General features: G+C 42.7%; 1 protein-coding gene across 1 annotated transcript in view; it reads left to right on the forward strand.

Annotated features, from left to right (window-relative positions):
• The window catches only part of LOC133463714 (inositol polyphosphate-5-phosphatase A-like), a 181,947-nt gene that overhangs the window by 143,555 nt on the left and 11,132 nt on the right, over window positions 1-27,260 (forward strand). The window contains exons 10-11 of the mRNA XM_061745407.1: window positions 9,773-9,846; window positions 27,133-27,244. Coding sequence (XP_061601391.1) covers window positions 9,773-9,846; window positions 27,133-27,244 — 186 coding nt within the window. The remainder of the gene's footprint in view (window positions 1-9,772; window positions 9,847-27,132; window positions 27,245-27,260) is intronic.

Raw genomic sequence — 27,260 nt, forward strand, 5'->3', positions numbered from 1 at the left:
CATTATCATAAAGACCATGGATCTGTTTCTACTCTTTTAATAGAAACGTCCATTTTCATCTCTTTTTCATCACTAACAGACGTGTAAATAAGAGTTTGCTGACAGCGCGAGCCGCACTTTTAGTGTTTTGTTGTTGCCCTCCTCCCCTCCGGTCCCAACCCCCGCCCCGCCCCAATCCCACCGCCCTGTCGGTGACACTTTATCGCTTTTCCTCACGAAATAATGAAGATACCATAAAAAGAAGAAAAAATATGGTCCCTGCAATGAAAGCCAAGTGTGAGGTGTAAAAATCAAATTAAATGACCTTTCACCCCAACATTTATTGATTGGCTTTGATCGCAGCAAGTGTTGTCACAGGTGATATTTGACAATTCGTAAATCAAAGCACAATTACAGGTGGCGGGCGCGGGTGGGGCGGCGTTTAAGCTGGTTTTTCCAGCCCTTCTCCTCAACCATCACCGCCGCTGTGATTTAGGGCCGCGCTGATCATCAGAAATTTGAGCCGGTGACAGGGTAGTTCCTGCCATGACTCCTCTTCATCCTTTTCAGCTCCGCCTTATTGCCCGGGCGGCATTATCTCAACTCCCAAGGTCATTCCTGCTTGACAAACTACTGCCGGTTCTATAATATCACGAGGCCTTGGGCCCGTATAAGCAGTTTTTTTTTTAGGTTTTAGGTGACCCGGCAGAGCAGCGGAGCATCACGCTTAATTGACCCGGGAGGAAATGTAGTGTGAAATTCGAGGCTGCAGGTTTTTCCGTTCACCTGGATGAATCTTCAACATTCACTTAAGGCTCAAAGCCCCGCGGGTGCAAACGTCGCCATATGTCGCTCATCCTCTTTACTTTAGATTATCACAGCAATGGTCATGTATTACCCCAGTATGAGCCTTATCACTTAATACATAACAGACACACATTATACATGACAAACAAAACAATAATAGACACAACTCCCTTAGTCACAAACAACACAGAGGATAAAACTAAATCCCCATCATTCTCAGACATAAATACATAGAAATGAAGGCAAATAAGGCAAGGCAAGTTTATTTCTATAGCACAATTCAACATAAGGTAATTCAAAGGGCTTAACATCAACATTAAAAGCAGCAAGACACAATTAAAACATAAATAACAAATAAAATGAAGTAAAATGATAAGAAAAGAGGTAAAATAAGTTGTTAAAAAGTAAGGGCAGTAGAGTACAGCAGGTACATCTCATTAAAATGGCAAGAATTACGTTTCTATACGGTCAAAACGTACAAGGACCGGGTCAAATACAGTATTACAGAAGTAATCTGTAACAATTCGTACGGTGAATTAAATCAATTTGACAATTCCAATAAACCAATTCAAATGAACCACCTTCATGAAAAATGCCTACCTGAAATGACCTTATCTTAAACTTTTCACCTTTATAGTGATAGGGTTTACATTCTATTCCTTCCAAATGTCAAATCATAATTCATTAAATTTTAAAAGATATTGTTTCAACGGAATCTTAGGCCCCGTTTACACGGAGCAAAAACGGTGGCGTTTTCATGCGTTTTGGTCGTTTGTTTACACGAAAACGAAGCTCAAAGTCACCAAAAACCATCATTTCTGAAAACTCCGGCCAAAGTGGAGATTTTCAAAAACTCCGTCTTCACGTTTGCTTGTAAACGAAGGGAAACGGACATTTAGGCTTCAGAACGTCACATTATGAGACAGAAACGTCACCAACATCATTTGTGCAACCTGTGTTTACAATTTGTTCGGCCACCGTCAATATTTTCTTGTATTTTACCTTTTTATATTCTAAAGTCACACTTAAAAGTAACTCCACTTCTCTGTCACTCCAAACGAAAGACCCTCGTTCCATCTTGGAAGTAACTGGCAGTCAAGGCTGATTTATGGTTCCGCGTTACACCAACGCAGAGCCTACGGCGTAGGGTACGCGGCGACGCGCACCGTACTTAGGCTACGCCGTCGATTTAACGCGGAACCATATTATTCAGGATCACACGTGTCATTTGTTGATGTTTTTTCAGGATTCTGATTGGCTAGCATGACTTTACGCTTCTCGTTACACTGCCCCCTGTAGGTTTGGCTGCTCATAGCACCTTAACAGCTATTTATCCGGATTCGTGTAAACAAGGATATTTTTCAAAACGTAGAGGGGGAAATATTTGTTTTTGTAAATACTATGTGGAAACGTGGCCAAAGACATGGCTCAGAGGCTGAATTTCTAATTTATTTAGCAAAAACAATCAAAAGCTTGTTTTTAAGACATTCAAGGCCTGTTTAAAATAAGTATTAGATGCCATAATAGGTCCCCTTTAACAAAGTATAAGTAGACCTTTGTCTTTTCGATAACCAGCCTAGATTATTACACATGCTGGACACATTAGATCTATAAGGACATATAAGGCCTATAACTTGGTCGAGCCTTTAAAGAGGCTCTGTGTAGGACGCTGGTGAGACGGTGGAGCGTGGGTTGCATCCTCTGCTCCACCATCCCTCATCCACAGTGTGTGAGTCTCTCCTGCGACCCCAGCGCTGTGATTTTGATGGATGCGGCACATCTGCCCTTCTGAACCGGGGAGACTCTGTCTGGGAGGCCCCGGGACGGCGAGTAATGGCCAGCGTTCTACACCAGTGGCCCATCATCACACATGGACCCGCTGCTCATAAACGAGCGCGTGGAACGGTTGTCTCTCCCGCTGATATAATAATAATAACACCCGGACGACATCCACCCCCCCACCGTTCCGTGTCGCCACTTTGTGAGGACGTCCTTCCAGATATTACCCAGCGTGTCTCTCCGTTGTGTTCCCGTCAACATTTCGCTGCATGTAAAACAGCGTTAACTGTCACTATGTAATTGTTGCTTTGTGTTGGAATCATGTTCAATAGCCCAGTTTACGTCCAGTTTGGACCAAAAACACAAAAAACAAATATGTCTGGAGCCGCAAAAAATGAAAAGTCTTGTATAAGCCTTAGAATGAAGGCAAAAGGCGAAAGGGGAAATGTCGAGAAAAAAGTCGAAATGTTGAGAAAAAAGTGAAAATTTCAAGAAAAAAGTCGAAATGTTGAGAAAAATTGAAATGTCGAGAAAAAAGCCAAAATGTCGAGAAAAAAATCAAAATGTCGAGAAAAAAGTCAAAATTTCAATAAAAAAAGTCGAAATGTCGAGAAAAAAATCGAATTGTCGAGAAAAAAGTCGAACTTTCGAGAAAAAAGTCGGAATGTCGAGAAAAAAGCCGAAATGTCAGTGGCCCATCATCACACATGGACCCGCTTCTCATAAACGAGTGCGTGGAACTGTTGTCTCTCCCACTGATATAATAATAATAACACCCAGATGACATCCACCCCCCCCCCCACCGTTCCGTGTCGCCACTTTGTGAGGACGTCCTTCCAGATATTACCCATGTCTCTCTCTGTTGTGTTCCCGTCAACATCTCGCTGCATGTAAAACAACCAACACGCCGGCGTTAACTGTCACTGTGTAATTGTGGCTTTGTGTTGGAATCATGTTCAATAGCCCGGTTTACGTCCGAACCAACGCGGCTCGGATTCGTCCCCCCGTCTGAAGGGAAGGGGGCGGGTCGTCCAGGGGTTGCTGGGAAACGCTGCCGTCAGTCTCCCGGGGAAGCAGTCATGCAGGTGTCCTAGCTACCTGTTCATCTCACACATAATTAATGTGTACAAGGAGCCACTAATTGCACTTTTCACTAATGATTTATGGCTTTTGTGAAGGCGGGGGGGCCGGGGGAAGTGCATGTGCACACTAGTGAGTGAGTACAGCTGGGTGAGGAGACATGATTGATGAAGAGTGTGTGGACGCTCCGTTGTTGTGGAGAAAAGACTCCGGTAGGACGGGGTTAGTGACACACGACTGCTGTCGCTGTGGCAGCGACGACGGGTCCGGGCCGGGACCTGGAGACGTAGACGTCCGTCCCGGAGACGGAGGAGCTCTGACTTCTGGGTTCAGTTGGTGTCAGAACTCAGAAACCGAGACTTTAACCCAGGGGTCGGCAACCCAAAATGTTTTAGAGCCATATTGGACCAAAAACACAAAAAACAAATATGTCTGGAGCCGCAAAAAATGAAAAGTCTTGTATAAGCCTTAGAATGAAGGCAAATGGCGAAAGAGGAAATGTTGAGAAAAAAGTCGAAATGTTGAGAAAAAAGTCAAAATTTCGAGAAAAAAGTCGAAATGTTGAGGAAAAAGTCAAAATTTTGAGAAAAAAGTCGAAATGTTGAGGAGAATGTCGAAATGTCGAGAAAAAAGGTGAAATGTCGAGAAAAAAGTTAAAATGTCGAGATTAATGTTGAAGTACAATCTCAAGAAAAAAGTCAAAATTTTGAGAAAAAAGTTGAAATGTTGAGAAAAAAGTTGAAATGTCGAGAAAAAGTCGAAATTTCGAGAAAAAAGTTGAAATGTTGAGAAAAAAGCCGAAATGCCGAGATTAAAAAGGAAAGGAAAAAGGAAAAAAAAAAAAAAAGAGGAAAAAGGAAAAAAAGAAGAAAAAAAGGTCAATCCAGGAGCCACTAGGGCGGCGCTAAAGAGCAAGGGTCGGCAACCCAAAATGTTTTAGAGCCATATTGGACCAAAAACACAAAAAACAAATGTGTGGAGCCACAAAAAATGAAAAGTCTTGTATAAGCCTTAGAATGAAGGCAAATGGCGAAAGGGGAAATGTTGAGAAAAAAGTCGAAATGTTGAGAAAAAAGTCAAAATTTCGAGAAAAAAGTCGAAATGTTGAGGAAAAAGTCGAAATGTTGAGAAAAAAGGTGAAATTTCGAGAAAAAAGTTGAAATGTCGAGATTAATGTTGAAGTACAATCTTGAAAAAAAGTCGAAATGTTAAAAGTCGAAATTGAAGTTGAAATGTTGAGAAAAAAGTCAAAATGTCGAGATTAAAAAGGAAAGGAAAAAGGAAGAAAAAAAGGTCAAACATTTTTGAAAAAGCTCCAGGAGCCTCTAGGGCGGCGCTAAAGAGCCGAACCCGGCTATAACGTCTCTTTGCTGGATGACTTGTGTCTTTTCTGTGCTCCGGATGAGTGTGAGTTGGGGGCGCCGGCCTCCTCGTGCCCCCCCGTCGTCTCTCCCCTGTTTCTTCTGTCAAATCACTGTTAGAAAACACCACTGGAGGGAAATACAAGCTTGAGACAAGCTTTAACGTTGAAATACTAGGCCTGTAGCGATGACGTTGACGCGTCGACACGCAAACGTGGGTCACCAAAACAAACAGTTCTCACTTTCCAGACTGAAACGGCGACCTCCTTACAGCCCAACAAAGTCCTGCAAAAAGCCTTAAAACAGCCCTAAGTCATCAGAAGTCTCGTCTCTAGTGGACAAACAAACATCACATGATCAAATTATGGTCTGCATTAGCTCCTACTTTTGATGTTTTCTGGTCATATCTCCGTTTACTGGCATGAAAACCTTTTTTTTTGTTTTTTTTATCGGTTAATAGAAGCTAGAGTGCCACCGGAAAATGATTCCTACCAAAAACAACAGTTTTTTTTTTAGTTCCACCCCCCCATAGAAAGGTTCCTTCCGTGATAAGACTTTTATAGGTAATAAAAATATGTAATTTAGTGTGAAACAGTGACCTGTTTTAACCAAATATGTTACTTTTAACGTGTTGTTTTAACACATTTGGATAATATGCAGCACTGCATTTTTAAACAGCACAGATTTTTGTTGGACTGTAAGAGTAAAAAGGGCAGCCTTTTTATTTTGTATAATTTTATGCTATATTATTTATTTTGCCTAGCAAAACTGTTGTTTAATAAACTATATTATTAAGGATTTTTCATATTTATTTGAAACATTATGATTTTTATTATTCGAACAACAGAAAAATCCGTCCAATTACTCCTTAGATTAGTCGACTAATTGATAAAATAATCGCCAGATGAATCACTTTAAAGATAATGGTAAAGATAATGGAGGAGCTGCACATGTGACTGGGCAAACGTGCCAAACACTGATCGTTTGTGATGAGTTTATTGATCTTCTCTCTGTTAATAGTGGGGCTGCTTAAGTCCATTTTTGAGCCGAATCGTTCACTTCATGGTACAAGCACCAAATTTGGTACAAATGATGTCCAGGACATACCTTCTAATAAAAGTACGTTGCCCAGCTGAAAATCCAAGAGGGCCGCCAGTTTTCAAGATGGCCGCCTCATCAAACGCCAAAAAAAGGTTTTCGAGGTAGAACTTGAATTAACAGAAGAATGTTAATGATCCAAGCATCAAAATGAATGTATTATGACTGGAATAACTCAATGGTGTCAATTGAATTCCAATATGGCCACCAATTTTCAAGATAATGGCTATTAAATGACTAAAAAGTAGCGTTTTCGCGTTTTTTCTTCAGTTTTCTGCAATGATCTTAAGTGAAAATCTGCAGAATTCTGAGGGATGTGTTTTTTGTGTGAATCATTTGTAAAAATGTGTCCAAACTTTTGACTGTCACTCACCACACACACACACACACACACACACACACACACACACACACACACACACACACACACACACACACACACACACACACACACACACACATACAGCAACACAAGCGTTCTTTACTGAAATAAAAGTACTAATTTAGCAATATAAATGATAATTCATTAAAATTCTGTGGTCAACATTTATTGGTTAGTAATTTTTTATAAGAGTGATGTCAAAGCACAACCAGGGCACACTGGTGACATCACTGCTGTGAGACTCAGCATGGAGGTTCAGTGTCAGCTTGTAGTGTACTAACTGTAGTTGTAGTTTACTAACTGTTGTAGTGGCGTACTCACTGTAGTTGTAGTATACTTTAGTGTCCCAAATTCTATCTAATAAGCCCCTGTATAGACTCAACTAGAAGTTTAGTTAGTTGTAGTATTGTAGTTAGATAGCTGCACCTGAATTGACAGGATGTGCAAGCGCGGGATAGCCGAGCCAAGGGTAACGGGGCTTTAGTTACCTGGATGGTGTACAGATCGCACGGGATTTATGGCACTGGATGAACGATCGGGCTAGGTGTAGGGCACCAGATACTTGAACCCAGTTGCATCCCATATTCCAATGTGCTATGATATTTTGTATGTTTGGGTGGTAAAAGGATAATCCCTCGACCTTCAACTGTATAAGATGTCTGCCGATAATCCATTGAGTTGTGCTACTAAAACTGACTGGAGCAAGTGTTGCCTCTGTCAGACATGGTTTCTTTGGAGCAAACTCATCCTCAGATTTTCAATGAATTTCAGCTGGGAAAGTTTGTGGTCCACAAGACTCACAGGGAGTTCTCAGGCATAGCCATTGACCAAGCTCACCAGCAGGCTAATGCAGTTGTTAAAGGTGATGGTGGTGCCATTGGAGTTACTGAGGATCCATCTGCACTGAGGCGGTGGATGGTGTCTGGACCAGAAGTTAGCCAGTTAGTCAACCAGTATGAGTTGGCATCTGAGGTCAATGAAGCAACTGAAGATATCAGGCATCATGAGCAGACTCGTCAGTCTCAGAAGTCCTTCACTGACAAGGTCCAGAGGTTGTTTGCTGTGATGAAGGATCTGGGTAATCCTTTTCAGGAAGAGTCCAAATATCTGCTCACATTGGACACAAAAAACATTGCACATCCCAGTGCTGCTGAGCTTGTAAGAACTCACTTTGAGAAAGGTCAAGTTGCCTTCAGAGACTTTTTCAATGGTCTGGGAGATGAGACTTCCTTCTATAGGCCGATTAAAAAGAACAAAGTTGACTTCTTTCGCCAAGAAGCAGCTTCAGCTTGCAGTGACATGAAGAAGCAGGTACTCAAAGATGACTGTCGCCTGTTCTCACAGCTCTTTATATCCTGCCAATCACGAGAGTGTGACCTGCTTGAGTTCTTTAAGCATGAGAATCAGTCTTTCCCTGCAGCACTGAGCGACACAGGGAAACTCTACTACGGCCAGAAGTCTCAGCTTGCAAACATTTTGTAAGCTACCATTTCTCCTCCTGACAAACAACCAGAATGTGCTGCTATTATCATTGATGGTTCCTCTCTTGTGTATTCATCGTCTCCAAAGACATCAAAGACCTTTGAGGAATATGCTGTCCAAGATGTAGTTCCAAAGATCCAGGCATACTCATCAAAGTATGAGCGAACAGACATAATTTTTGATGTCTACTGGACTTCAAGCCTGAAGACTGAAACAAGGTCAAACAGAGGTAAGGGAGGTCGACGTAGAGTGACCGAGAAAACCAAACTACCGCCCAACTGGAAAAGCTTCTTGCGAGACAATGAAAACAAGACTGAACTCTTTGGGTTCCTAGCAGAGAAGATAGTGACCTTGTGTCCTGACAATGTCGTAGTTGTGACCAAAGGAGAGCAGGCTCTTTCAAAACAAACCCATCAGCCTTGAAGGTTTAAGTCCTTGCAACCACGAAGAAGCTGACTCCAGAATCTTCACACATGCTCTTCATGCAGCCAAGCAACAGATAAAGTCTGTGTTGATTAAGGCATGCGACACAGATATTCTTGTGGTTGCAGTCAATGTTTTTGCGACTCTTCAGGATGCAGGCTTGGAAAACATCTGGATAGAATTTGGCCAGGGTCAGTCCATTAGGTGGTTGCCAATTCATGATATGGTGGTGAATCTTGGCCCAGAGGCATGCTGTTCTTCCATGCCTTCACTGGCTACGATGTTGTGTCAGCTTTCTGTGGTAAAAGCAAGAAAAGTGCATGGCAAGCATGGGAGGCTTGCCCTGAAGTTAGTCCTGTCTTCAAAAAGCTCAGCCAATACCCACCTATCATAGAAGATGCAGACCTCAACATCCTTGAGAAGTTTGTCATCACCATGTATGACAAGCAAAGTACTACATGCAAAGTTGATGAGGCAAGACTGGACTTGTTTGCTCGGAAGCAAAGGTCTTATGATGCCATTCCACCAACAAGCGCATCCCTCGTTCAGAACGTGAAACGGTCTGCTTTCCAAGCTGCCTGCATATGGGGCCAAGCAACAGTGTGCAAAATGCAAACTGAAAGTCCTGCCAACTGGGGCTGGCAAAGTGATGGTCAGATCTGGCAAGTTCTCTGGACAACCCTTCCACCCATTGCTCAGACTTGTGAGCAGTTGACAAAATGTGGCTGCAAGACTGAATGCCAAGGACGATGCAAATGCTATCGCTTCGGCCTGAAGTGCACACAGTTGTGTGCCTGTGCATGTGAGGGCTAAGAAAATAGAACAACCAAGTTTAAGTTGAATGTTTGAGTTGGATATTTGTATTATTATTTTTTAAGTTATGTTGATTCAAGTTCTGGATCGTAAAACATACAGCCTATGCTTTGACACCTTTTCTGTGTTTTTATACCGTTATCTAAAAATTAAAAAAAAAAAAAATAGCCTATACAAAAAAAAATGTAAAAAAATGGGGGAGACAAAGACAGCCTCTACGTGGCCTCACCTGCAAGTAGCTTACAGGTCCAAAAGCTTTAAGTGAAACTTAAGTGAAATGAAATGCAGAGTTGTATTTCTCATGTGCAAAAACACATATTTCAATGTATAAACCATCAGAATAGGACTATTCAATCAAAATATAGTTCAAACGCTGTTTCAAACCACTTCGAATGGCGGCCATCTTGAAAAATGGTGGCCACTTTGTTTGTTCAAGTGGGCAACGTACTTTTATGAGATAGTAGGTCCAAAAGCACTTGTGTACCAAATTTGGCGCTTGTACCACAAAGTGAACGATTTTTCATTAATGTGCTCCACTATAATCTCCATTCTTTCCTTTTTTCCACAGCTTTTAGAGTTTGACAAAGAACTGTCAGTGTTCAAGGATCGGCTGCATGAACTGGAGATCTGTTTCCCACCCAGGTACGGAGTCATCACTCATCGCTCTCACTTTACACCCTTATATTCAGCGTATAAACGTGCTAACCTCCTCTGCTGCTGCACAGTCTCTGTGTTTGTTTATGTGTAATATGTGGGATCTTACTGGATCTGTGTTTTATGATACCCGACATTTTAACGGTGTTTAATCTCTCCAGACCTGGAAAGCGTTTTAAAACCTCTCCTAAATACCTGCGAATACAGAAACGTCATCGTACATTTAAGGAAAGATGTTGGTATAAAACTGACACTCTTTGAGAGGTTAGACTTCCTGTTTTTATTGTAAACTGTTAACACTTTTAACACTTTGTTCATCCATTTAAAAGATTTCAACATGACCAGATAACACGTTTCATTTGTAATGTAATGTACTTTATTTAATACAGCACTTAACAGCCTTTCGGTGTGCCAAAGTGCTTTACAGCAAGTAATAAAAAAGGAGGATAAATAAGAACAAAAAAACAATAAAATACAACAAAATTGGTCTAAACGGGATATAAGACTCATGAAAACGAGAACAAACAGACTCAAACAGCTTTTATCCAACAGCAATAACCACCCTTAACAAAAACAGAAGCTAATGTGCAATAACAATAACAAAAATGATTGTATGCTGATGAAGGTTCTTGTGGGGTCCGTGTGTTGATGTGGAAGGGTGAATGTGTGTAGATATATATACATATATATATATATATATATATATATATATATATTTATTTTATTTTTTTATATTTTAAATTACATTTTATTGGATTATTATATATTATATATTTTTTTATATATGATGCGCTGACTGGAGGGCACTTTTAATTTCGTTGTGCATAAGTTATAATGACAATAAAGATCTATCTATCTATCTATCTATCTATCTATCTATCTATCTAAAATTAGGCTCTGAACTAGGGCTGAACGATTTTTGAAAATCTAATTGCGATTTTTTTCCTCAATATTGCGATTTAATATGCGATTATTTTTTCAAGGTCCTGTTCTCATGTATTTTTCAACTACACAAGCAATAAATCAGTCTGTTTTATAATAAACAATGTCAGATTTATTTAAAGCACAGATTACAAGAATAAAGAAAACAAATCTGTGGCTTTACCTCTTTAACACGTCTACACACGTCTTTACACACGAGTGTTATGGTTCGTTCTCTGAACCCAATCACACAACACCAAACCGGGTTAAACTTTAGCCAAAACGAGGCGTAGTTTGATAGAAAAACACAGAAAAACTCCCACAGGGAACAAAAAACCTTCCTCACAGGAAACTCAGAACTTCTTCACAAATAACTCAAAAATCACAGAGAGAAAAAAAACCACCAGCAAACTAACAAACAAACCAACAAAGCTCAGAGTTAACAAAACAAACCAGCAATGAATAACTCGCAGCCCCGCTGTTTAACTTCTCCTCCTGATGAGCTGACGGGCTGCAGGTGGTTTAAGGCTGATTTATGGTTCCGCGTTACACCAACACAGAGCCTACGCCGTAGGGTACGCGGTACGCGCAACGTACGGTGCGCGTACCGCGTACCCTACGGCGTAGCCTCTGCGTCGATTTAACACGGAACCATAAATCAGCCTTCACAGCGCAACTCCACTGTCCACCGGCGCGCGCCCGGCTCGTGCTCGGCACCGCGCGCAGCTCCTCGCCACGCCGACTCCGCGCTCATATATATTTAATACATTTATAAAGCCCATATATTTATAAATCCCCGCCTGGCCGAGCCCTAACACGGAGGCCATGGTAGATTTAGGTTACACGCGGACACGCGTGTAACCTAACATTGCACTGATGACTTTTTTTCGCTGCCGGCAACGTGACCAGATCACGTGACCAGTCAAATCGCAGCCTTTGCGATTAGAAAATCTCGTTTTATCACATCGCGATATTATCGCAAATGCAATTAATCGTTCAGCCCTACTCTGAACTAAACTTTCCTCATTCAGGGATTTTAAATTGTGATATTTATTTGGCGCCTTTTTTCAGTCATAAAGGAAGATTTAGACCCTTAAATGTATTTGAATAATGCAAATTTAACTCTCCAGTGGATTCATTTAGATGAGAAAGAGGCAGGATGCTAAAAGAGGTCAACTTTCCCTCATTATTGACCAATCATCAATGATCAATTATAATCAATTATTGTCCGAAGCGGTTGGGTCGTGATTGCATCTGATCCCGAGTTGATCAGGTCTTAGCCGGACTTTGTGGGGGGGGACGGGTGACGGGTGGGGGTTCTGGCTTCCTCTTCTTCAAACAAACGCATCGGCAATTAGCCCTTTCAGACGAGAGGGAGGGCAAACACGCGGCCGGCGCGGAAATATGTTTCGGGAGCGGCGCGTTAATGGCGCTTGACCTTTGCCGTCGCTTGTGACTCAATCAGTGCAGATAATGAAACGCTGTAATCAAACAATAATTACTTGATAAACTGCTCCGGCGTCGGCCAGGGAGAGAGGGAGAGAGCGGCTTCAGATCCGTGGAGTGATCAAAAACGCTCGTGTGTGTGAGAGAGAGAGAGAGACCGAGCGTGTGTGTGTCAAGGTTCCGCGCGTCGCCGTTTTTAAACGACTCTGTGTCTTAATCACGGAGCACATTTACATCACTTTGCATAAGTGACAGGTGGATTTATTGTCCTCCTACGCCGGACTGACTTCTGCACCTATCCATATAACACTGAATCATCTCTCCCCGCGGGGACGGATGAATGTGCCGCCCGTGAAAGAATACAAATGATTTCCACGTACTTGAGGTGATGATGAATCAAACGGATGAAAGCCGGGAGCAGCATATGAAATCTGATTTGATCGACTGGTGCGTGTGCGACAAACCGCATCATTGTCCGCTTTGCAAGGGGTAGCAGAGGCCTAGTTAAAGTTAAACAACCCCGTCCTCCCACTCCTCTTCCTCTCCCCCCCTCTGTCTCTCTCTCACACTCATGTACCGTGACCCCTCCCCCTGTCAGGTCTGCCTTGTGCTCCTTGAGCAATCAAGCCTCAACGATTGTTCTCCATCACATAGCCTGCGCTGGACCGGCCCCTCGCCATCTGTGAGGTTATTACTCTTTTTAATGCAGGCCATCAGAACACACACCCTCGCCGACGCGCAAGCACGCACGCACGCATGCGTCCGTCTGAAAACACACGGCTCACTCTGCCTCAAATCTATAAATCAATACGAGTCACAAACGTTTAATCTGAAAGTTAATTCTCTGTACTGCCCGGACGTCACCAGATGAGACGTTTGGACCCGGGACCGGATAACAAACTGACTCGGGAGTAGTGATGCACCGAATGTTCGGTAACCGAAATTGTTCGGCCGAACCGAACAATTAATAACGGCATGTTTGAAATGATCCAGGCTCAGTTGGATTTGGGAAATCGCTCGGTGATGGAGACGGGACCAGTGTGCGAAATACCCATCCATATTCGGGGGGGTCCCTAACTCGCGTTTTTTTTTTGTTTTTTGTTTTTTAAACAGTGTGGCCCTATGCAATAAATCAATACAATCAGCCTACTATAGCCTATGACAAATACACCCACACTTTTAACCATTTTAGATGCACGTTGTTTTTCTAACAGGAGGCAAAATTGTGCATTACGATGCAGAATGTTATTTACAAATTAAATCTGATAATTCAAATAAATAAAATACATTAATTGGCACTACACTAGTGCACTTAATGAATAAATACCAGGTATAAGACACTGGCGCACGACCAGTGCATTGCAGAAACGAATAAACAAATAAAATAGGCTAATATATTTTTTTAGATAAATAAAAAAAAAATACAATAAAAATGAATTGTGCATTCAAATAACAGTAATAACAACAAATTCCACTATCAGAGACGTGCAATCAGTGCACTTAAACAGATCCTCAGCCTGCACAATGATGACTGATTATTTAACGTTATGTAACCATCCAGGAAATTATGTTTTAAAACAGCTGTGTGAACACATTCACAAATCCAAAATCATCATGCAAAATAAAAAATAAAAAAAACATGATGGCTCTCAACAGGTGGGTTCACGCAGACAACAATTCACAAATCACATTCACAAATCACACTCATAACAGGCCATAACGCAAAATAATAATAACAATAATTTAAAAAAAACATTAGTTCTCCGGTGGGTTCAGGCCATATTAAGCAGGCTGGCCTCTTACCTTAAGTTACAGCAAGTCACTGCAGCAGCGGCGGTGCAGTAGCATCTGCCCCGGAACGCTCGGCCTCGACTTCACTTCCTTCACCAGAGGGTGGGAGAGGAACGGGACCCTGTTGTGACATCGTCTCTCTCCTCATCGCTGGCTGCTACTGACACCTTTTTTGATGTGAACCCAAAGTGTGCAAGTGACACACTCTAAGTTAGCTTCCACTTAGCCATGTTATTGTGGCATCTCAACTAGACGGCCTAGTCATTGCGCTGTGCTGGCGCACATGGCTAATTTGCATACATAAAGGGGCAGGACTTGTGTTAAAACAATAAAAGTTTTGAATTGTGAATACTTGATATGGCAATCTCTTAAACATATTTAATTGACCATTAGTGACAATCAAATGATCATATTATATGATATAGCCTAATTTATTATTTTTTTAATAACAACATTGAGACCCCCCCTAAATTTGGCTTTTGAGTCCTTCAGGGGGGCTCAAGGGTTAATCGGGGGGGTCAGACCCCCCCGAAACCCCCAAACCCGAATTTGCTCATATTCTGGTTTTTAAAAACCTGAATATGAACCCTGGGTTACTCCTTTTAAAACCCGAATATTGGGTCATGTAAACGCCAAATGGAATATCCCCATCAAACGGAACAGGAATTTGTTTTCTGCTCATGCTCTGTTCACAAGGAATCCTGGTCTTTTGAGTCCAGGAAGTTCTTATAAACACGGAGAAACACAAGACCAGGAGGAGACTAATCACTTCATAAATGTAATGAAGGATATGAACATTTCTGCATTTGTAGACGGTAGAAAGTACCGGGATAGAAGATTTACAAGAAGGTGAGAGGAAAGTTGCACGAAGCAGCATTTGTTTTGAATTTGGATACAGGAAGAAGAAGTGGAAATGGCGGGAATTGCGTTATGATGTTCTCCACGCGTCGCTGGTTTGATCCAGATATCCCGAATGATTAATTACCATGTAAACGGAATATTCCAAATGTTTCAGTAACCGGAATATTAGCAATAACCCGAATTTTGACTGCATGTAAACGTAGTCATTGGTGTTTACATGGCCGTGCAAATTCGGGTTATTATGGCCAATATTCCGGTTTCAGAGTTATTGATGCATGTAAACGTAGTCACCGTCAGCAGTTTGCTCACTTTGCTCAGGAATTCCTCCCGCGTCCTTTCGCCGCCGAGGCCTCGAGCCTCCGAGCCGTAAAAGTGCATATCTCTTTACTTTCAAGGAGCCATCTGTCAAAGTCGGCCGTGACACATCCAAGTGCTTGGGCACCGGGGTGAGGAATTTGCCCGGGCCCCGCCACTGCTGGCCCTGGAGCCAGTCGGCCGCCGAGCCCCCGGCGGGCCGGCCCGGCGGCTCACACGCTCCTGTACGCTCAAGTACACGCAGCAGCTTCTCTTAATCACCACGCCCAGACAGAAAGATGAGTGAATTCATCAGATTACACGCTTGTTTTTATCAGATGTAAAACAAACTGCGAGTAATGGTACGTTTTATGTCATATTTCAAATGGCATAACTGAAGTAATACCCGGGAAAACTCAAGAAAGCGGCGGTGACTAACTCCCGCGTTCTGAGTGATTCGGGGGGAAAGCTTTTAGTACCGCTCTGATCTGATTTCCATACTGCTTCTTCTGCACGAGATCGATGCAAAAATTAAATCGGGACTCCGGCTTCTGCGGGGAAAAAACAACGCCGGCGGTGGATGATGGAGGGATGGAGGGAGAAGGGATTCTGGGGGTAACGCGGTTACCGGAATGGGCTTTGAGGGAGATTTTGAGCGACATCAGTCCGGCTGCATAACTCTATCAAAGGACGGATGGAGTGATTTCAGAGCTGGAAGATGGTGGGAAGAGAGATGGAGAAGAGGCGGAGGTGGAGGAGATGGCTCTACATGAAGTACATGAAACCTGGCAACGTTAGGACAGCGAAACTCGTTGGTTGTTTAAGGGTAAACTGTTTAACGCGGCCTCAGAAGGTTATGATGGTATGAAACATCTTGTTTGAACATTTCAGCATACCGACATGTCTATAGTGTCAATTACTTCTTATACACGGTTGTTTTTTTCCATCTAAGTGGATGAATTTATTCATATTCTCATAAATACTTCACATACACCAGATTATGGAGTTCAGTTTAAACCTGCTTGATCCAGACGGCCGCCATTGTTTTCTGCACGTTAACAAGTTTATAGGCTTCTGGCCTGTTGTTGTTGGTACCTCTAGTATTAAAAAAAATAATAATAATAAATTAGAAAAAAAAATTTAATGAATGCAGAACAAAAAAAAAAGAATACAGAAGAAAAAAATGCATGCAGAAAAAAAAATTAATCCAGAGAAAAAATGAATGCAGAAAAAAAATTCACCCAGAAAATTATTCCAGAAAAGAAAAATTAATGCAGAAAAAAAAATAATTAAAAAAAAATATTCCAGAAAAAAAATTAATGCAGAAAAAAACATTTTATCCAGAAAAAGAAATTAATGCAGAAAAAAAAATTCATCCAGAAAAAAAATGTAATTAATGCAGAAAAAAAATATATATATAAAAAAATAATTCAACCTTTCACAACTGATTTTAAGTATTGATTCAATAATCCTGCAAATAAGAATGAGATGTTGGAAGGGATTATATCACAATACCACAGAGGTTCTCTGGTGGTTTCCAAAACTCCCTAAAGCAGAAACCACTGGAGACTTTTATGAAATTAATAAAAATGTAAAAAAAAAAAAACAAGCCTGGCCGAACTCCCCATCAAGTGATGGGAAGGTCTTGGAGGGAGCGGGGCGTCTCTTGGCTGTTTGTCAAGTCTAGACACGGGATTGCAGCCGAGGAGCCCGACCCGGCCTGCAGGTCAAGACCTTTGGAGGTGAAGTCTGTCGAGAGGCACCGGCCGGTAAACATGGGAAGAAAACCCGGCACCGGTCTCGGCCCTGGACCAGTCTGAACCCGGGACCGTAGCTTTCCCAAAGCTGCAAGTCTGCCTGGAAGTTCGGAGGAAGTTCGAAGGAAGAGCTTGAAAGCCGGTGCCAGAAACAATGATTTTTATCAGAGATTTTAGTCAACACACACGGCTACCTGCTAGTTTCCCAATAAACACTAATAAGAGAGTAACGGGGGGGCATTGGGGGCGTCAGATCAGTGGAAAATTCCCGGAGACTTGTGAGAAGTGCTCAACACAGATGGCTCTTCTGCATACAGTAGCGTTGCTTGTTCTGTGAACAACGCTCTCCACTCTGCGTGGCTGCACCACCAATGATCTCACCCCCGCTCGCATGTATATCTGTACGCCCCCGGAATACATCAGCCCTCTTGTCCCCGGCCCTCTCGCTTGCTCGCGAGCGGCGATGTTGAGTCGGAGTGCGGCTCGTTGGGCTCGTGCTGGCTGGTTCCAGCGTCACGGCCCCCGTCCCTTCAACAGGAACATTGTGCTACAACCACATTCATCATCCGAAGCGATGAGGGGCAATCGTGGCAGTAATAGCTGAAGATTCGCCGCCAGTCGGAGACAATGCCTCTTGACAGGGGCAGCTTTTGTTCAAACAATCTTGCATCGCTGGGATTAAACAGCTGCCATCTGCGTCCCAGCGTCTTCATTTCGCAGCAGCTGAAGGAGCAGAAAGCGTTCTCTAGAGCAGTGGTTCCCAACCTTTTCTCCTTGTTCCCCCCTACTTGTGTCTAAGACCAGCCAGGCCCTCCGACCCGTACGTACTAGCACCAAAATAGTCTTTAATTGAAAAAGTGAACATTAATTATGTTTTTTTGATACATTTCTCTTTGGTTTACTCTGTATACATATGACTTTGTTTTTCTCCAATGTCACCAATGTATAAAATACGCACAAAAAGACATAAAAGGACATAAAATATTTCTGAAAAATGTCTCTTTTAATATGAGACCAACATTTTTAGGACCCGAGCACTTAGAGTGCGAAGGCCCTATTGTATCTGAAGGAATTTTTTCTTTATTCTTTCTTTCTTCTGACGAAATGAGGGCCTTTTTTTCCCCCTAAACGTGCCCAAAAAGTCACCAAATTTTGCATGCAAGCCAGGCCTGGTGATAAATGTGATATTTAATGGTTTGCATTAATGGGCGTGGCAAAATGGCTCAACAGCGCCCCCTAGAAAACTTTGTGCCTCAAACCCCACAATACGGTTTGACGTACATGCACAAAAATCAGTACACACCTGTATCATGTCGCAACTTAAAGAAAACTCTTCTGGCGCCATGGCCGAAACCAAACAGGAAGTCAGCCATTTTGAATTAATCGTGTTATTTTGGCGGAATTTATGCCATTCCTTGGGCAGCTAATACGGCCCGAACCGTATCGTGCACCCAGGTGTGTTATACATCAAAATGTGTGTCTCCATCCTGCGACAACTCGCACTACTTTTCTCTTTCAAAAGTGTTACCGTGGCGACGCTAGACGCCAAAAAGCGCGCCCCCCCTTCATCTGATTGGTCCATATTTGATAGTTCCCCAAAAGTCACCAAATTTGTCATGCAAGCCAGGCCTGGCGATAAATTTGATATTTCATGGTTTGCATTAATGGGCGTGGCCTAACGGCTCAACAGCGCCCCCTAGAATACTTTTCTCTACCATAACTTTTGAAAGGTTTGACATAAAGAGTCGTGGGTGGTGTCATCGGACTCGGTATTGAGTCCTTGACCATAATTGGTGAAAATTAGCCCCGCCCCTTCGTCTGATTGGTTGTCCCGATTTTCTGCTATAACTTTTGAATCGTTTGACATAGGAAGTCGTGGGTGGTGTCATGTCTGATATGCTTATGGAGGACGGTGGCCGTGAGTGCGAGGGTCCGTTCATCGCTGCTTGCAGCTTTAATTCAACATTTAATCATACTACTACTCCGACAGGTTGTTAAAGGAAAAATGTTAAAAGAATTTTGCTCTCATATTAAAAGAGACATTTTTCAGAAATTCTTTTATGTCCTTGCAATTACTTTCTGTGCGTATTTTATACATTGGTGACACAAAATGAAGGTGAGAAAGAAAAAGTAATCTGTATACTGGGTAAACCAAAGAGAAATGTATCACAAAAACATAATTAATGTTAATTTTTTTCAATTAAAGATTTGTAACGAATCACTTTACTCTTTTGGTGCCAGTACATACGGGTCGGGGGCCCGGCTGGTCTTAGACACAAGTAGGGGGGACAAGGAAAAAAGGTTGGGAACCACTGATCTAGCCCAGGGGTCGGCAACCCGCGGCTCTAGAGCCGCATGCGGCTCTTTAGCGCCGCCCTATTGGCTCCTGGAGTTTCTTCAAAAATGTTTGACCTTTTTTCTTCTTTTTTTTCCTTTTTTCTTTTTTTGTCTTTTTTTCTTCCTTTTTCCTTTCCTTTTTAATCTCAACATTTCGACTTTTTTCTCGACATTTTGACTTTTTTTCTCGACATTTTGACTTTTTTCTCGACATTTCAACTTTTATCTCGAAGTGCATAATGAAAAAAAAAATCTTCCCCCAGTTATAACTAATATAGAAACATGCAGCATGTGTTGTCTTCATTCTAAGGCTTATACAAGACTTTTTTTTCATTTTTTGCGGCTCCAAACATATTTGTTTTTTGTGTTTTTGGTCCAATATGGCTCTTTCAACATTTTGGGTTGCCCACCCCTGCTCTAGTGGAACCCCAGCGAAGCTGCAAAAGCCGCGACGGCTCCAGCCGCCGATGGCATTTCAGTCTGTTTGTGCTGCGCTGTGCCAATGTTGTGCCTGCGAAACTCCCAGCCCGACAAACGCGGGCAAACATTCAGCTTTATTGATAGCATTTGGCTGATCTTTTTGAGTGTGGGTGTGTGTGCATGCGGCGCTGTTTTGCCAGGCCTCCCCTGACAACAGCAAACAAACACGGATGTGGAGGCGGCAAGTCGTCTTTACACCCACGCAGAGCCGGGTAGAGGAGCCCAAAATAGTACTCAAGTAAAAGTACTGTTACTTCAGAATAATATGACTCAAGTAGAAGTAAAAAGTAGTCATCCAAATAATTACTTGAGTAAAAGTAAAAAAGTACTTGGTGAAAAAACTACTCAAGTACTGAGTAACTGTTGAGTAACGTCTGATTTATTTTAACCATTCAAACAGACAAAAGTACAAAATAATCATCTTCAGGCAAATTTAATCAATAAAATAAATTAAAATTAATAAAAAATAAAAAAATAGATTAAATTTAAAATAATCTTAAAGTAAATTCAAGTACTTTAATAAATAATAAAATAAATGAAATAACAGAATAAAAAAATTAATTAAGCACAAGTACTGAGTAACTGTTGAGTATTTTTTTTTTTTTTAACACAACCATTCAAACAGACAAAAGTACAAAATAATCATCTTCAGGCAAATTAAATCAATAAAATTAATTAAAATTAATAAAACAATAAAAAAATGCTTACATTAAAATAATCTTAAAGTAAATTCAAGTACATTAATAAATAAAAAAATAATAACAGAATAAAAAAAAATTAAGCACAAGTAGCACAAAATGTCAAGCCTTTGTACTTTTCTTTTTTAACCAGGCAGAACTAGAACAAACATGAACTCATAGAAACTCTGTGTGTGTTTGAGTCTGTGTAAATGTGACAAAACATGCAAAAACAAACATTTTTCCCAAAGAATCACTCACTAATGTCATGGGATTGACCCTTACGCGGATAAAAGGGATAAAAGAAAAGTAACAGCTCAACGTAGCCTAATGTAGCGGAGTAGGAGTAACAGTTTCTTCTTCACAAATCTACTCAAGTAAAAGTAAAAAGTATAGTGATTCAAAACTACTCCTAAAAGTACAAAATTTCCCAAAACTTACTCAAGTAAATGTAACGGAGTAAATGTAACTCGTTACTACTACCCACCTCTGCACCCACGGCTCCGCCGACGCGCCGCGATGCCGTTTCGACACCCTTGACCTTGTCCCTCTTATACAACCTCTTATCTCTGGCTTCCTGCCCTGCCTTTACTCCCAGGTTTATATTACCCTCGTTAAACACTCAGCCAGTGAATAGTCCACTGTTCACCTGTCATTTTGTCATTATGTAGATTGAGTTAATGGCTTTTGATATGAAGATAAGAGAATACGAGACACGGAAGTCTGGAGTATCTGGTCCTGGGCTTTCCTTCTTTTGAGTCTTTCCCAGTCCCGTAATCCAGATCAAAGTCCAGATCAAATCAAATCAAAGTTTATTTTAGACGGGACAATGCATGTTAATGAACACTACATTAAGCAGTGCTGTAAATACACCAGAAATGCTAGTTTCCACCTGCAGTCCCCACAGAAAACATAAAAACAATTCAGTCAAACAATACAATCAAACAAGGGAACAAACATAAAACATACATGGTAGCAAAATAGATTTAGCAGCATTTAAAAGCTGTATGGATTGTATCTAAAGTGACTTGAGCAAAAAGTGCATATTACAATAATGAAATACCAGCAATGGTAATATTATGGTACTGAGAGTATCCAAGTTGTGTGACATACAAAGTGCATGTTGCATTGCACATTGCCCTGGTACGTACAAATTAAAACAGATAATTAACATTAAGACAAACTACACCAGTTTAAGCCTGGTTGTGATAACAGTGTTGTTCCTCCAATAGCCATGACTTAAAATGTTTGGTGAAAGAGGTCAGAGGGCAGGCAACACATTGGCACAGATAAAGTCCTTGTCACATCAGTCGGTCTCTCCCTCTTCTGGGCGAGGCTGGGTGACCCTCTCCGGGTCGGGCGCTGTTCTTACCGCAGTGGGACTGGTGCACCGGCAGCCCTGTCAAATATTAAACCCCAAGCCAAGCGAGTGGGTGTCGGCATGGAGGCATAGGCACACGTATCACCGGTTAAGTGGCCATCAGAACTGACGGCACGGGTTCGATGGGACCCGGCGGCCTCCGGCCCGCACCCCTTCCAGGACCTTTATGGCACTTTTACACTAGTTCCTACTCAGCCTGACTCCACTCACCTCGCACTCGTTTATTTCTGATAACCAGATCAGAAGTAGGAGGTTGGATGAAGCTGCTGTGATGTATTTGATTGTGTGATCTAAACTAAGAAGACAACAACACTAAAGATGTAGAACCTGGAGGAGATGATAGATGTGCTGCTGGGTCTGTGGCTTGTGTTCGATATTAAGTTAAAAAATGAGAGTGAGAGAAGCTTCAAGCAGCTTTTTAATGTTTTTTGTCTTGGTGGTGCTGAAAAGTCAGCTGGATTAATTAAGATTAAGATACACTTTATTGTCCCACGTGTGGTAAATTTTGGTTGGGCTTTAACCCATGCTGCGCCCACAGACAACAAGAATCAACATCAACAAAGGTCAGGGACTTCTCAGGGACAAGAACATACACCATATTTACATAGACATAGACCACAGAGTGTGTGTACTAGATGATACTGTTTCAATAACACAGTTCAAAGATAACCACCCTCCATATTTCATTTGCTGCTATTAAGTAGCCTTATTGAGGACGGAATAAAATAGTTTTTAAATCTATTTAGCCTCCAGCGTGGGGCCCTAAACCTCCTCCCTGATGGCAGTAACTGGAACTCCCTGTGTAACACGTGGGAAGGATCGCATATGATCTTGTTGGCCGGCCTTAGAGCAGCCTGCTCATAGGTGGACTGCAGGTGTGGGTGTTCCTGTACACCTGTTATCTTCCATGCCGTCTGCATGAGACCAACCAACTTGGACCTTAATTGTACAGACAAATTACCGTACCAAGCGGCGATGCAATATCTGATAAGACTCTCACAAACAGCATGGTAACATGGAGCCGTGAGCAGCTATGAAGTGACAGAGCTCCTGGTAGATCTGGTCGTTCCTTATCTCCGTCTAGATCCCTTTTTAATTCTCTCCTCAGCACCAGGTTTATGAACATCTGCACCTCAGAGTTGGATCACCAAACAGACTTTTGCTGTTGCTGGTGGAATAAAATGAACAAGAATCCGTCAGAGTCGCTCTTTCGTTGATTTCCACCTCCTGACTCAGACGTCTGACTCCAACCCCCCGACCAATCGGTGGCCTGTAGTGTGATGACGTCACAGCCCGAAGCACAAAGTTGAGTCAGGCTGAGTAGGTACTATTGGAAAAGCGCCATTACTCTCCGCCGCGTGTTTGTGCAACTCGCCACTCGGACACATTAATCACGGCGGCCGCGGCGCGCGACTGTTTGCTGTTTGATTAAGGCCTGTTATCAGTGCCGGATTCGGCGGAGGGTGCGGTGAAACAGAAGAGGGAGCAGCCGCTCGCCCGCTCGCACAGGAAACACTTTAATACACAGCTTTAATGGCGGTTGTTGGGGATTTAGAGTCCGGAGAAGTTTACCTCTCAGTTCATTGTTTGAAGTGGTCGAGGGGGGGACTTGATTTTCTCTCTATCTCTTTAACACCAAAATGACCCCATGCCTGCCGGCCAGGTCCCTGATAGGAGGACGGTCCGGTCCGTCCCCTCAGGAAGCTCCGGCCGCTCCGGCGTCGGGCCACCCTGAAGCCGAGCGGCTCTCCTGGCCCTTTGAAGACGTTTTTCTGTCTGATCCGTCTTGATCCCCCTCTCCTCTGCCTCCCTGTCTCTATCTGGCCCACTCATCCCATTCTTCACACTCGCTTTTATCCCGGGATCTCTTCTTCAGCCCCTTTGATTAGCATACCAAAACCCCCGCGCATTTCCCCCCGTGGCTCGAGTGTTATTAATGCTAATTGGAGGCGGGGGGTTTTTGAAGTAGCTCTCCGCAGGTCTGTTTGTTCACCTGGTGGGGGGTCCGAGCGCGTGCAGCGGGCCGGATCATCCCCTGCCCCATCCTTAACCCCACTCATGGACCCCCGCCTAACGTTTTATCATTATATTTGTAGATATCGCCGGTGTGACGTCAGCTCACCCGTCTGTCTGGAATGTACACGGCCGAGGATTCACGCCACTAGTTTCATTTTTACAGCCTCATAAAACCCGCTGGACCATTTCAGGGCGTTGCAGAGGTTGATCCTCTTATGATGCAACGATTGATTCACACTTTGTTGACTAATCTGAAGTGCTTTTATACGGTGGCCGAGACCCGCCATTGCTGAAAATAAAAGTAACGCTGCAAACGCTGCAAACGGAAACAAACGCTGCTGCAAATTAAAGAAATGCTGCAAACAAAAAGAAACGCCGCTGCAAATAAAAGAAACGCTGAAAATATTAAGAAACGCCGCTGCAAATAAAAAACGCTGAAAATATAAATAAACCCTGCTGCAAATAAAAGAAACGCTGAAAATATAAATAAACCCCGCTGCAAATAAAATAAAAAAACAACGCAAATAAAAAGCCACAACGGAAGTGAATTACCGGGGACTATTTTTGCCGATGCACCGGTGTTTTTGGCCTAACACATTAAAAATTACACGTAGCGACGTTGAACACTAACCTTTTCACTTATTTTCTCGTTCGTTGTTCTTCTTATTCCTCGCTCTCCTCTTATTTCTTCCTTTTCACTTACGTCCCCTTCGTCTTCTTCTTCTCCTCTCACATAAAAATCACCGGTGCATCAGCAAAAATAGTCCCCGGTAATTCACTTCCGTTGTGGCTTTTTTATTTGCGTCGGTTTTTTTTTTAATTTGCAGCAGCGTTTATTTTATTTGCAGCATTTATTTTATTTGCAGCGGCGTTTCTTTTTATTTGCAGCGGCGTTTCTTTTATTTGCGGCGTTTATTTTTATTTGCAGCGTTTCTTTTATTTGCAGCGGGGTTTCTTTTTATTTGCAGCGTTTATTTTATTTGCAAAGCGTTTATTATATTTGCAGCGTTTATTTTATTTACAGCAATGGCGGGTCTCGGCCGCCATACTTTTAACGTCACTGACCTGAACGAAACGCAACATTTATTGATCTGACTTCAGTAGCGCCACCTGCAGGTCGACATTTCTGGGTTTTAGCTGGAGAGTATGAGGTGTCACGAATTCATATCAGTCTGGTAATGAACCGAATGAATTTGAGCCTCTGAATTTTGCTTTAAAGTGAACTTACTTGGACTTAAATTGAATTCACTCCCAGCTCAGAATCGTCTGTGAAGAGCGCCGTCCTCGGCCGTTTCCAGACCCGCCCACAGTTAGAGCCGCCGGTCCATTAACATCACATAACGAGTACTAAAACCATCTTCTGCCGAATCAAAAACCCCCGAATTAAACTGAAACTTGTTGTTTTGTGTAATCAGACTGGACGTGGTATGAAAAATGTCACATGATGGAGATGAGCGACGACTCCTCCCTCTTCAGCATCAAGTCGGTAATCCTGTGGTATTTGAGCCTGATCATGCCGGACGTTTCATTAAGACCTCAGAACATTTTGTCAGCATTTGATAAAAGGTCACAATGTTTCCCTTGAGACTGCACACACACACACACACACACACACACACACACACACACACACACACACACACACACACACACACACACACACACACACACACACACACACACACACACACACACACACACGTTCAAGCTACACTGCTTCCCATTAAATTGCGATAATTTTGTTTTCAGGACAAAGAAATTAAAAAAAAAATGTCATTTTATTCCAACTTAATGGAGATCAGTGTCTTGTAAAGTCTTTCAAACACATTTGTGGATCCTGGAGGATGAATCAGACTTTAAATGTCTCGACAACGACCGGATGGGTAGCCGTGCAACTGGACTTGAACATTCAGTTCTTCACCTTGATGGTCATGTGACCCGTTCCCCAGATCAGAGGTGTATAATCCAGGTGCCATAAAACCAAATACTAAACCAGCTCCTCTGCAGGTAAATGGTAGGTCCTTTGTGAAAACCCCTGTTCTAAATATACAGGCTGATCCAGAAAAATGGCAGGGTTTTTACTTTATGGCACCTGGATTATACACCTCTTGAATGTGCTGTAATGTCAAAAATAGTTTTGAATCAATCTTAAATCAAGACCAATTTTGAAATGGGGTCAGTCTCAAATAATTTTCTTTACATTAAACTGATATTTGCTCATTAAAACATACCTGTGGATCAGCCTGTACATTTAGAACAGGGATTTTCACTAACAACCTACCATCTACCTGCAGAGGAGCTGGTTTAGTGATTGGTTGGAACAACTGCTGGACAGGATTTTTACTTTATTGCACCTGGATTATACACCTCTGCCCCAGATCCGTCCTGAAACAGGACTGGTTTATCCCGTTAAACTGAGGCGTTGGGAAACACATTCCCCCCTCGTAGGAAGTAGAAGTTTCTCCCCGGGACTCCGGCGGCTTCGCTCCGGCAAACACCGACGCATTTGTGCACAAACACTGAAGAGCAATGAGAGAAATTACAATCAAATGTGAAATCTTCTACAACACAAAGTCCAATCAAGCCAGCGGGGCTCGGCGAACAACAATGAATCAGAATCCCAACCGAGAGAGTGTTTATTTCACCATTAGGGCCCGCCGCTGCCGCCGCCGTTGTCGTGTTCTGCTACGGTTAGCACGCGTGGCACTGGAGGAGCAAATTGGATTGGTGTTACAGTGTGTAAGCCTGCCGTTACATCCTGATGAGCGCAGACAAACAAATTGGATTGGTGGCGTGTAAATCTGAAGCGGTTTGAAGAGCCGAAGGGGCAAATTGAATTCTCAACAATGTAAATCTGCGCCCGCTCGACGGCTCCGGCTGCGCCGCGGCGGCTTAAATCATGCGATTGTTCCCGGCTGTTCCCAGATACAATCTCTCACGGCCATTTGCCGCGCCACGCTAAGCTGTTTTTGATGACTGTGTGGGGATGTAGCTTTACATATGGCCAACTGAATCTTCCTCAGGCCCGCCTAAATGTTTTATATTGCTAACTCTCTCACACACACACGTGCGGCGCGGTTGGCAGATAGAGCCGTCCGCGCTTGATTCCAGTGATTACTCAGATGATTGGTCTTATTAATGGACCTGCTGTTTCCTGGGAGCCCTCCCTCCGATAAGCTGTCATGTTTATTACGTGATTCATGCCCGGTGTGTTTATTGTTTCTTTGTGCGGCTCTTTGTGCGGCTCACGCAGCAGCAGGTGAAGCTTCAGCTGTAACTGACGCCACGTGTCGTGTCTGTGATTCCCCCACAGTTACCCGTACAGCGAGGACAGCAACCAGGGGAAGCAGTACATGAACACCCGCTGCCCCGCCTGGTGCGACCGGATCCTCATGTCCGCCGCCGCCAGAGACCTTTTTTTAAAGGTGAGCACTTTGAGCA

The sequence above is a fragment of the Cololabis saira genome, chromosome 17, assembly GCF_033807715.1.
Source record: "Cololabis saira isolate AMF1-May2022 chromosome 17, fColSai1.1, whole genome shotgun sequence".
NCBI classification, from domain to species: Eukaryota; Metazoa; Chordata; class Actinopteri; order Beloniformes; family Belonidae; genus Cololabis; species Cololabis saira.